This window comes from Danaus plexippus, chromosome 2 (assembly GCF_018135715.1).
Source record: "Danaus plexippus chromosome 2, MEX_DaPlex, whole genome shotgun sequence".
NCBI lineage: Eukaryota > Metazoa > Arthropoda > Insecta > Lepidoptera > Nymphalidae > Danaus > Danaus plexippus.
In genome coordinates, this window is record NC_083537.1 from 460,044 (window position 1) to 473,416 (window position 13,373).

The 13,373-nt window shown below is 35.1% G+C and overlaps 1 protein-coding gene across 1 annotated transcript; it reads right to left on the minus strand.

The window, feature by feature from the left end:
* Nucleotides 1-6,936: 6,936 nt before the first annotated feature.
* LOC133318889 (serine protease ami-like) lies at nucleotides 6,937-8,388 on the minus strand. The gene has a single exon (XM_061521361.1). The coding sequence runs from the start codon at nucleotides 7,864-7,866 to the stop codon at nucleotides 7,042-7,044; it is 825 nt and encodes a 274-aa protein (XP_061377345.1). The 5' UTR covers nucleotides 7,867-8,388; the 3' UTR covers nucleotides 6,937-7,041.
* Nucleotides 8,389-13,373: the final 4,985 nt, after the last annotated feature.

The following is a 13,373-nucleotide window of genomic DNA, read 5'->3' on the forward strand; positions in this document are numbered from 1 at the left end:
AAATGTCATTATGTACATAACGTAAAATATTCTATATAAATATTCTGAAAATGGCTCTCCTAAAGTCTTGCAGATGTTAAGGTCGAACATGAAATTTAATTAGGTACATAAAATAAAAAGTAAATGCCGGTCACTAGTAGTCTGAAGCAAACTTACTTTTGTGTAAAGTTCATATCTTATTAACCCGGATAATATTTGTACTAACAATCAAGATAACAAACGTGCGCCCTTCCAACAACAACAAAAATACTTTGTCTCGGGAGATCTGGTTAGATAAATTATGTTAGAGATGATAACGACTAATATGTAATAGACTAAATATCCACAAATATCCATAGGTCGAATACAAACACAAAGATCTCGCTATCCTCTCATATTACTATAATATTTTGTTCTTTGCTTACATTATAAAAACTATATTTAAAAAATAACAAAAATAGTTATATGAATTGGAAAAGTTTTACAGCAATGCTTATACAGTCGTCACATTACTTTACTTTAATTAATACTTTAATCCCGAGAATCTTATTGTAATTAATGCTTCTCTATAGGTTTTGTATAAAATAGAAGACAAAAGGATAGCCGCTTCGGGCTCAGTGTTGCACACCGAAGAGGAAACGATAGATTTATAAAATTAGTATGTCAATTTATAAATAGTTCTGAAACTATCACTTTGACTTCTGATCGGAGATATGTGAGAACAGCTGATATATAGAAATATGAGGAAAACATGATTATATAAATTCTTAACCGCCATATGTTTTAAAAACACTAAAATTCTAAAGATGCTAATAAGAATTTTCTTATCGAGGAGAGAAAGATCAAGCGAAGTGATCAGAAGTGGTTATTCAGCTCTTCTAAATACGTAGTAGTTCTTAATCCGTAACAATATCGTAATACGTTTACAAGTACGTACAAGTTTCATCAACCTTTACTTTGGAAAATATCTATCAAGCAAAGACAAAGAAAGGTGGCTATCGAATTTAGATAAAAAATGTCTCAGAGGAAGTCAATCGAATCGGATCAATGTGTTGGGTTAGGGTAGCCCCCATAAAACTGTCATGATAAGCTTGAGAAATGACCTGTATCACTTTATATAATTAACCGCACCAAAACATTCACTTTTTCATAAATATTAAGGATATGCTAGTTTTCTCAACTGTAAGGAATTTTATTACTATACGCACGGCCCCGGAATGAAAACAAATAAGGAAAACATCACAGTTGACCAGCAGAAGCATGAAGCACTCTGCAGTTTATTATGAATTATATGAATTATAAAATTGCCACAAAAAAGACGTTGAACTAATATAGACGACTTTCACCCCTTCCACTGCTTTATTATGTAAAGTAAAGAATGATTGCGACCATCCCTAGTAGGATTAAAAGAAACATTATTATATTACCTATGCCATACAAAAATCGCGGTAACTACTGTATTCTATTAAGTCTTCTCTATATAAATATGTAAAATATATTCAATGGATAAGTTTATGATTTACAAAGATAATAAAAACAAAATTTACGACGAAAATACAACATCCAAAGTAACTAGAACACAGCAGACAGAAATGCAAAATGGTGCTCCGGGCCCATTTAATAAACTGAAATAAATTCGTATACGAGCGATGCTATTGTCCTCGAACAAAACTGCATAGAATATACGCTGCGCATTTTCTTCCACGGTACCATTTTCCAATTTTATAGAGACCATACATCTTTTGGGCATGGTCGTACACGCAGTATTGTAGCTGCCACTTCCTTTAATATGTTCACCTGAAACACATTCTTATAAACACTGAATTATAAATCTTGGTTTTCAATTAAATTATGAGGAGGTCACAAGGGCATGTTTGCTTTGCCGAATTCCTTCTATACTATATGCATTCCAGTAAAGCAACCAAAAATGTTGAATGTGTCGAGTGTGGAACAAACACAATATACTAAAGTAACTCCATAATAACTTGCCCGAATTCATTCGTAACTACTCTATTGCATTAACAGTATTAAAAGTGCTACTGAAATGTAAATCTCTGTAAAAATCACAAAATGTATGAAATCCTCATTGAAAGGAGCTTATGAATAAAGTCGTCCAAAACGTCTCTGTACCCGGTTTCATATCTATCTTATTCATAGTTCATACGACCCCATAAAAGTTACATACACTAACCAAGTACATAAATAATATCTAAATTTGATTTATAAACACAGCTTTACATCAGCAGGAATTAATACAATGACATAATATTATATTAAAACCCTCTTTTTATAAGTTAATAATCTATAAAGTTTATTTTAATGGCATCTAATAATTTTCATTTCATATTTTACGGTGGAAGCCATTGCTATAAAATTTTTATTCTTATTTGTCTTGTTGCAGAAGCAATTTATTTGGACTTGGTAAGTGACTCTGCAGCACCTATTTACAAGATTTATAAAGACTTGTGTGTCGAAAACGAAAACCATGAAATTTTTATTTTCATTAACTACCATCACTACGAAGCATATTAATTTATAAGAGACTGTAATGAAAATTTTAATGTAATTGAGCCCCGTGAATCCTTACTACAAGTTCACACTACAAACATAGCGATCCTATTCGCCCTGCCGCCATCTTTGAAAATTTATCCAAAGATTTTTGCAGCTTCATTTCGTTAACTAGAAACCCTAATTAAAAAAATTATAACACATTATTTAAAATAAATAAAATCGTATACAACTAAATTCTTATTATTTTTATGGTAAATTAGAAAATAAAATGTTATAACCCAAAATAGTTTCATATTTTTAAAGTGAAACTACTAATGCCACTCCCAAGAAGGTTGCGTTGAACGTTAACGCTCGGGGGGGGGGGTAAAAAGAGACAGAGCGAGAGGGAATACGTAGCGCTCGAACGCCTGCACATACTAACCTGTTACAGGCCAGCGCGCTCTTTAGCAACGAGTAGCGTCCAATGTTCCAAAGCAAGAGAGAAAGAAAGATACACAAATATGTATGTATAAAGTAGGAAAGAAAGAGAGTGTGTCGGTAGATTCCAAGCACATGCGCATGGTATTCTTGCTATGCAACGAAGTAAACAGTGTGTGCGTCGTGAAATTAGCTGAAATAAGTACTTATTGTTCCATATGAATTTATTTATAATATTTATTATTTCTTGAGTTTGCTTTGATACACATATAATTTGTTTTTATTTCCACATTACGAACTTTCACTTCTTCCTCGCGGAGGGACTCCACGCACAATTTTTTTTTTTAATTACACATTTCTATTCTTGTTTTTTTGTGTCTGAAAATCAGTGTTTTATTATTTTGGTTGTGTGTGTTTTATTGGAAATTTAGTGGGGTCTTACAAACTTATATAATCATTAGAAAGCATAATACAAATTAGACGCATTATTTAATAAATAACAAATATACTAGTAACTTCCTAAGGAATGTATTCGAGATATTTAAAGTAAACAAACTATGGCGATCTTAAAGGAAAATCTAATTTTTGCAACAGACATTACATTCAAAGATAAAAAAATATTTATCTCCGACGGTTATCAAATATGGATCGATTAATTATCTCACTCACAATAATCTTGACTCGTAAGTGAAATTAGAAATAATTGTAAAAACCCATGGTATTCTTTATAAGTTTTGTGTTCTTGGAAAGTTTAAGTAATAAATAATATTTAAAAAATTCTGGCCAAGGATCTATTAAAGGCTAATTTTTTAATTACAACTAATAAACTTATATAACTTTAATAAAAGTCCTCAATAAAAAATTTAATATTGCATAAAAAATGGAAGATTTATGGTAAAACTTCCTACTATGACCGCTTTTCGGAATTAAGAAGGCAAACTAAGCTACCTGCAGCGGAATGTTACAATAATTAAGTTAGTCATTTGGAACGTAACATTTTTTACAATTGTAAACAATTTTGGACCTTCATAAAATCCAAGCGAAGAAGCAATGATAGAATGCTTGTACACGAGCGTGAGGGACCCGATGGCCAATCAATGTCAGATCTGTTTGATCCAATTTTCAGTCTCTTTTCGAAATTTATCGCAACCCTGTTGTAAGTAACTTAACAATGAACGGTTTTTCAACTTACGATAATAAATACCAATTAACAATATCCACCTAAGTTATAATGATGTGGAAAAATATCTATTAAATCTCAACATAAACAAGGGCTCGGGCTCAGACTCACTGCATCTGGCATTTCTTAAAAGATGTTTTAAACAGCGTTCTTTTCCTTTGTTATGTGTTATTTAATAAATCATTTAAATTCTGGTACTTACCACCCCTCCGGAAAAAGTCAATAATAGCTCCGATACATTAAAATGGTGATAAGCATGATGTCGCAAACTAGAGGGTAACATCTAAAGCCATCAATTATTCCTGAATCATGATAGAAAATCATTCATGATACTCTTTTTCGTTATTCCGACCTTTTTTTAAATGTGCACAACATGGATTTATTAAACAACGAGGTATCGAAACAAAGTTTTGTGAGTTTCTTGATGTTGTTCTTAAGGCTTTAGAGGAGGGATCTCAGGTGGATGTCGTGTACACCGATTATATAGGGTTTTCCATTAAGGGCGCTTGATCTTTGAAATGCAAAAAAAAATACATGTAGGAAAGATATTTGCGACATTTTTTTTTTATTTGGAAGGTCTATCGACCCCATTATGTATGGAATATGACATCATTCAAATGACCGCCACGGCTTCGGTTGGTGGCGCGCACACGAAAGGTCCAATTTTCGATGACTCTGGCGCACAAATCGGGCTGTATTTGATCGATGGCGTGGCGTATGTTGACTTTGAGGGCATCGGTGGTTTGCGGCTTGTTGGCATAGACCTGCGACTTAAGAAAACCCCACAAGAAAAAGTCCAGCGGGGTCAAATCGCACGATCTCGGTGGCCAGTTCACGTCGCCTCCGCGCGAGATGACCATGTCCAGAAATTGCTCGTGCAGAACTTCCATCGTAGCGTGTGCTGTGTGGCACGTAGCGCCGTCCTGTTGAAACCACATGTTGTCCAGATCCATATTCTCGATTTCAGGCCAAAAGAAGTTGGTTATCATCGACCGGTATCGCTCACCATTGACGGTGACGGCCACACCATTATCGTTTTCGAAAAAATACGGACCAATCACGCCTCCGGCCCAAAATCCGCACCAAACAGTCACTTTCTGCGGGTGCATTGCCACTTGGTGAACCTCGTGTGGATTGGTCTCGTCCCAAATACGGCAATTTTGCTTGTTGACATAGCCATTCATCCAAAAATGCGCCTCGTCGCTGAAGATGATTTTTTTGCCAAAATCGGCGTCAACTTCCAACTGCTCTAATGCCCAGTCAGCGAAACACGGCGCTGTCTATGGTCATTAACCTTGAGCTCTTGGGTCAGCTGGATCTTGTACGGGTGCAGGCTCAAGTCACAACGCAAAATTCGCCAAGTTGTCGTCTGCGAAAGGCCGAGTACCTGTGCGCGACGCGGAATTGACTGCCACGGGTTTTCGAGGACACTGTCGCGCACAGCGGCGATATTCTCGGCAGATCTCGCGTTACGTTGACGCACGGGAACCGGCTGATTGTTAACTGACCCGGTTGACTCGAATTTGTCCACCAATCGACGGATAGTCGACTCGGCAGGACGATCATCGCGACCGTAAAACGGGCGAAGTGCGCGGAACGTTGCTCGAACTGAAGACCCATTTTCATAAAACAATTTTATGATTTGCACGTGCTGCTCGACACTGTAACCTGCCATGGTGGTTTGGGAGGACGGAATGAATATAACACACTGCATTTGACAGCTGTCACTCAAACAACATGGCCGCAATCAGCTGTCAAAGTTCAAGCGTCCCTATTGGAAAACCCCATATATTCAACGGCGTTCGATAAAATTTCACCCTCACTACTTATAAGGAAACTTTATCTTACTGATGTACATGGTATCTTACGTAGACGGTAGGAATCCTACCTGAGGGATAGAACACAGGCAGTGGCAGTTAAGGGATTTACATCTACCTTTGTTTCACTATCATCTGGAGTTCCCCAGGGCTCTCATCTTGGACCCCTATTGTTTAATATTTTCATTAATGATATGTATAATTGTTTTGACCACTCAAAGAGTTTACTATACGCCGATGACACGAAGATTTATATATAAGTTATAAAAACTATCCTTAGGGTACCTTGTGTGTCATTAATATTTCTTATCATTATTATCATATACTTGGCAATCATCTGGCTAGGGTAACCGAGACTAGAAACCTAGGGGTAACTCTTGATCAGGAGCTTACATTTGTTTTTAGAACCCTCATTACAAGAATAGTGTTAAAAGAATAGAGAATGTTGAAAATAAATATTTAAAAAGGTGAATACACAAGTTCGACATCGACGATATTAAAGTTGTCCGCTATAATCCTTGGAGAAGCGGCGAGGAAGAAGTGATATTTTATTTTTATTTAAGAATTTAAACTACTTCATTAACTTGAATAATTTTCTAAAAGAAAATTGTCTGAATTGCTCTCGTCCAACATCACGTCTAAAGCAGACTTTTTATGTTCCATTTTGTTGAACCAAATAACGTTTTCCTGTCAGATCTTGTAATAATACAATGACCTTAAAATTATCAATCCAAATATCTTTAATTTTATTTGTAAAATAAGATTCTGATGTTGTTTTATTATTATTAATTATTATATAAAGATATTTATTATTTATTTTTTGTCTAATATGAGGTATTTGTCTAATTTTCTGTTTAGCGAGCTACTTACTCCCTATCGTGCTGTATGTCATCTGTATCTTTTAGATATATTAGAACTTAGAATATGCATTTCCGGTCCCACGAAGTCCTGTTATTTAATCATTCGTAGGTAGGATGCAATTTTTTCTTCAGATATGCTTTTTGCGACATTTAATACAATATAAAGTAAAACAAATGTGTTCCTGTTTTTTATTACATAAACTATAAACGTCTCCTCAAAAGAGTGATTTTCTCTATATCGACCTTTACTGTAAAATTTAGCAAACCTATATATTTTTTAACTGTCGTCTTCATTCTTTGACATAATAATATTTGTAATCCAATCTATCACTGGACTAACTGGTGTTATAATAGCTGCAGAGGATCCGGGAGTAAGCTCCAAATGTTCAGTATGTTCATCACAATCATCAAATGAACTGGAATGTACGCCCACAATGCCTGATTCGTGAACAACAGGTCCTCCTGAGTCTCCACCACAGATTGTCGCCGTCAAAACACATGGCCTAGACAGGCAGATTATAGGATAGCCCATGTCAACAAGCTCTTTGTCAGTACATTTACTTAACATTCCTTTTAATACCTGCAATGGTTTTTCAAATGAAGATGCGTTTGTTGAACCAAAGCCTAGAGAAAGAGCTTCATGACCCATTAGAGACTTAAAATCTACTGCATTAACTCGACCGAAGTGGGAAATTTTTATCTTAACGCAATGAATAAGAACGACGTCCGCCGTTTTAACTGTTCCTCTCAATTCAATATATCCAGGTTGCATGATATATTTAGTGACAGGAGTTACAAATCCAGTGATGTTTGGAAAGTGGCTATTATATCTTACGAATGCTTTGTTTTTTCTCAATGAACGCTTGAAATCCTGGTCTGTGCAGTGAGCTGCTGACAGAACCCAAACAGAAGTAAGAGCTGAGCCCGTGCATATTTGTCTAAAGTGAATAATTTTATCTTCCGTTGCTGATTGTAATAGTTTTTCCTCTAAGCGAACAACATAAGGGAATTCGTCTTTAAAAGCGTCTCTTCCACCAAGAATTCGAAGACCTTGCTCACAATATTGGCACAACATAGTAAAAATTACTAAAAATAAAATCATATTCCACAGTTATGGCTTTACTATATAATGTGAATTTTATTCTGAAGTCATAATTCATTTTATTACATTAACGTTTTAAAATTGCATCAGATTTGTTCAAGTTGTATTGTAACTTTGCTCACGAGGACATCAATAAAGATAATACCTATAAAAATACCTAGGTTACGAAATGAGCAGACTTGAGTTATATATTAACTTTTTTATATTAACTATTATTTACAAAACGGGTAGGTTAAAATTTGATGGCTGTACCAAAACATCGGGTACATATTTTATGGAATCTACCTCATAATCAAACCTTGGAACATTTAAAGACAAAAACAACTAAATTTGTACTTGAATTTGGTAACCAGTAACAGTTACATGAAGTGTAAGACTTAGATAATAAAAAAAGACTATGAACCAACGTTACGTGTTTTTGAGCATTTCGGTTTATTCATTAAACAGGTTCATTTTTGTTTTAAATCTCTGGGTCCTAAGAAAACAAGAAAATTCTGAGGCTAATAAGTAGCAAAAAATTAAAGCATTGAAACAGAACACAGTGAATGAAGTCTTGTAAGTTTGATCTTCTACATTAACGCCTCTGTACCACACGTATACAGATGACATTCAAATGTCCCGTTATTCATAACTAGATAATCTCACATCTGATTGAAGCAATAACGATACCGCAGACTTAATCTCAGAAGTCGTTGATAACAGGTGTGGCTACTTCAAGTACCTTTGATCTCTAGCAGCGATAAGCGAATTCTCCCACTGATTAATATTAAAAAGTATTTATTTGTTATAAAAAATAACTCTGACATCTTAACAAGAGCTAAGACTGTTTCTTGAGATTACCATAAAACTTATTCCAGTATGTACACTCTATTGTTCTTTCTTTTCTAAGTTTTTCAGAAGTAAGCTGTGATAATCGATTATTTAGCTAATGAATCGATGCCATAGATTATTATATAATGTAACGATCTTTCCGGCACGAATGTTACTTAACGTAAAATGTGTGACAACGTGAAATGATTGACACATGTAATTTTAGAGTCTCTGGCATTGGACGAGCAGTCAGTAACTCCCTCCGTGTTAAACTAAACGTTGATAATTAAAGTTGATATTAAATACAATTATTATATCGAAGTAATCCATTGTGTTTGGCTTGAAAATTTAGGTGATCCTTCAAAGCTATCTCAATTCAACCAAGGACAAACTTATTATGCTTAAAAAATTACAACATATAATCATACAACTAATAGTTTTATGTAGTATTTTATAAAGTAGATTTTTCCTTTTTTAAGGTGGTAGAGCCTAGCTGTGCTCAATAACTACAGCCCAAACACTGGCTGGCTGGACCGGCGAAATGCCACTCCCTCACATAAGATCGGTATAAAATAGTCTTTAATGGCAGCGTGTCGTGCGATGAGTGAGAGAGTCGGTCATACTTTCCCTATCCCCTCCCTTTCCTTGGCTCTCCGTTTTCCTACACTTTCCTGCTTTCTCAACAACCAAGGCTGGCAACGCATACGCAACATCCCTTATGTCCGTCCATCCTCATATACATCCTTTGACTGACTTGACTACTTTCCTTCCAATAAATTCCTTACATTAAAAATAAAGCATTTAAATTTCTCGAAGTGCCCATTAAATGTAAAATACAATAACATTCAAAATGCTTTAAATATAATCATTGAAGGTTCACGAAGTTTTGTATATCAATATTGAGTAGAAGTCTCTCTATCAAACAAAAAATAAATATCTTTATCTATAGTCACGGAATCTGTAATAGAATTTTATTTATCTAAAAAGAACAATGACGGTTTTTGCAATCTTTATTTTTAAATACAACCCAGCCAGCCAGTCCATTCTCGATATTTTATTAACCTACGTTAAGTGGCGACGGTTTAAAACCAATAATGAACATCTTTTTCCTCTGCAACATAAAACTTATACCTTCCTAGAAACGTCTGGAACAAAACATTTCAGTGTTAGTACTCTGAGGACAGTATAGATATTGAAACACCCACCTGCGTCGAAATTTATTAGTGCAACATTGTGAAATGTCATAGTTATATAAAAAACAAATGTTATTCGGAACATTTCATATCGACCACAATCAATTTCAATCCAATTTGCGAATTGTCATAAAATGTTACTTTCATGTACTTGGTAGATTTCTTAACAGACTGCTTAATGTTTGAAAGATATTTGTTCCATACAAACATTTTCTGTTAAAATCCAGTGCTATTTTAATCCAGAAAAATAACCAACTATAGACATCGTATAGTTCAGTAAAATAAACTTTCCTGATATATGAATATAATATCATTATCACGGATGGATTGAGGACAAATGCAAATAAATGTCACTGTCTGTGTCTCGGTAGGCAGAATACAAGATACACGATCCGTGATTATCGTTAGGCGGTCAATGAGTTTCTACGGTTACGGAAAATGCTCCTTTTAAACTTTTCGCTCGTAAAATAGACAATATAAGTCCGTACTTTATCCTTAGAAAGAATAGTAGAAAGTTTGTTGAATGATCTTAACAAGGTCGATAACAAACCTGTCCTAGAGCTAGAATTAAGACTTCAATTCCTTAAACAGCTTATGATAGAAGTACAAAGTAACAGAGTAGAGTTAGGATCAAGTAGAAAGGCTAAAGATACGGATATATTAAAGACTTTTATTCGGCAAGACGAGAATTCTAAATATAAGTTCCATGCAATAAGCTTAGAAATTCAGGACGAGTCGCTACACATAAGAAATTTTTGCATCTCAAATATATAGAGATAAGAAATTTTTGCATCTCCTATATATATGCACTAAAATAGCGCACTTTAATTCACGATTGGTCGCCAGCACTACAAAAATTTTATCTCATTGCGTTCCAGATGACTCTCCCAGATCAGAGTAATTTAGTAACATGGAGTAAAAGTACCGAGTAAACTTACTACATCTGCGGGGAGGCTGTTGAAACTGCTATAAATTTTCGGGTGGGATGTAGGGTACTCCTGAATAGTGGTCAACACTCACGTCGTCACGATAGGGTTTCAGAAATCATACGTGAAGTGGTTAGTCTTTCGGTAGCCAGAGCGCAAAAAGAAAAAAAACACAAACAAGCTATCAATAGATTTTGTGAAGGAAGGCACTAGGGCTACAAAATCAAGCCTTACTGGTCCATTAAAGCGGCTTTGAATTGGACTATAATGATAGATACGTATGAGAAACAATACTACATCCCAGAGGATCTTTGTGCGTCGTCCTCTAGAAGAGACATATTTATGTATTTTAAAGCGCGTTGTGATAATAGAGGTTACGGTTCCTTGGCAAACCAACATCCATAAAGACCATGCCATCAAGGTCTTCAAACATTACGAGCTCACTAACGAACTCGTTAAGAATAGTTTCGTTGTAAATTTGTGGCTATTAGTGGAGCGAGAGGTATAACGGCAAAATCTCTCTACAACCTATTAAAAGACTTGAGCCTGTCCAGAACTAGTATCAATTCATTCTTTGAACGTACTTTGAACGCAGCCCTAGTAGGTTTTTTTCAAATTTGGTTAGGTAGAGAGAGGAGCTTGGACGGTGGAGGTGAGAGATTAACGCGCGTTAGATTTGGGCGCTCTAGACCTACACCTGGGTTGCAAGTCCCAGGCACTGTTGAAGCTCCTGTCCCTGCAACCCGGCACCCGCACGGTAAATCCATGGAATGCTGAGAGGTTTCGTCTCTGTATATATTAATGTTAGGAACAATAATAACATCCAATATTTATTCTCTGTATTCCATCAATCAAGTCAGCTTGCCGCCATTCACTGTTGAACTTAGGCCTCTCTCTAAGTTCGCATACTGTACCGGTCTTGTCTCAACGCCTCCAGTCACTACCCGCCACCTTCGTCAAATTATCGTTATCCTGCTCCTGGAAGTTCTATATTATTCTATATTAGTTCTATTTCTTTCTAACAATACGATGACCTTGATCCTCAGTTCAGCTCCAACTCTCTTACGCGATACCACTTTTGCCCAATTATAGCACTTTAAAACATTTTAACCAATTAATTAATAAGTTTATCAAATTTAACAATTAGTGTTTTAAATTAGTATATTTTGTATAAAAGCCGAATTCTCGGGGAGTTCTAACATTTTGGTGGCTGCGGTGAGATCCCGGGAAAGTTCCGTTATCCTCTAAATATCTGAAGTGAGAAAAAACTATTACGTGTCTAGAAACCCTAAAAATCAAGGAGAACACAAAGTGTTCGCGAGCTGAGAATCAAAATCCCGGTTTGGGTGTCCAGGGCTGAACTCATCATTTAAATTTTCTACATTCAACCAATCTTCGGCCATCGTCCCAGGAAGACTTTCGGGTAACTGCACTCCTCAACGAGTGCCTTACTGCTGACGGGATCGCCAGCGTCTACATCAAGGACATCGTCAGTTTTTCCAGGACAATTTGTGTTATTTTTCAACGTTTTCCACTATGACTTACAGGATAGTTTCATGCTTGCAAATTTCGAATTTTAAACCAAAGTGAAGAATAAAGTGAAGATTATTTTAATTTGATATAAAATTGGATTATACATTTAATTATTCCAAAGTCCATGTCTGTAGAACTGTTTAAACAAATCTTAAACATTAATTTATAGTAACATAATACATATTGTGCATCGTCATCATCTCGGTAGCCGACCGAGCTAGAGTAGTATCAAATTACTTCTGAACCTTAATTAATTATAAACAAATATATCCATAACGCGTCTGCTTAATTACATTTATATTTCATTTTATGTTTTTAATAAAAATGTCGAAATGAAGAAAAAATCTGAAGGAGGAATCATTAAAAGATATATTAAGTTTAAATTTTTTAATTAAATTTATAAAACCATTCGATGTGTCAAAAGAAAAACTAAATATTTTTATTAAAAATTGTAACAATGCTTTCTTCTTAGCCTGTCCCTCTCAAAAGGGATTAACTTCTTAAATTTGCTTTAAGTCAAATAGAAGGAAAGGCAGAAATTGCTTGCAAAAAAACAATAAATGGAGTGGTTTAAATGAGTTTTTAAACAACCAATTTGGAGAAAGAAAGCACTCTGCTCACCTTCTAGCGGATTTGCAGGAATGTTAACAAGGAGGCGCAGAAACAGTCAACCAATTCGCACTGAGCGTAGAAACATGTCTCTCTCAATTACTAACGGAGATTCACAACTTTAATTACAATAAAGAAGAATTATTAAGTCGCAGGTATGCAAGACCTGGCGTTACACACCTTTTGAATAGGGCTAAATTCACGCAGTAGTAATATTGTAAGATGTAGAAATCCGACGAATCTTAAGCTATGACACTATCCATCTAGCAGTATCAGAAGAAAAAAAAACAACAAATTCTTCAAACTTTTAATCAAAACAATAAAGTTATTTCTAATGTTAACTATTTTGAAAACGAAACCTCACCTTATCTTGATCCTTCTGGAAATAATAACGATACTCAAGAATTTACTGCAAGTGATTTAAACGAATAAATTC

Excerpts from the sequence above, each read along its gene's own strand:
- LOC133318889 (XM_061521361.1), bottom strand. The coding sequence starts at position 7,866 with ATGATTTTATTTTTAGTAATTTTTACTATGTTGTGCCAATATTGTGAG.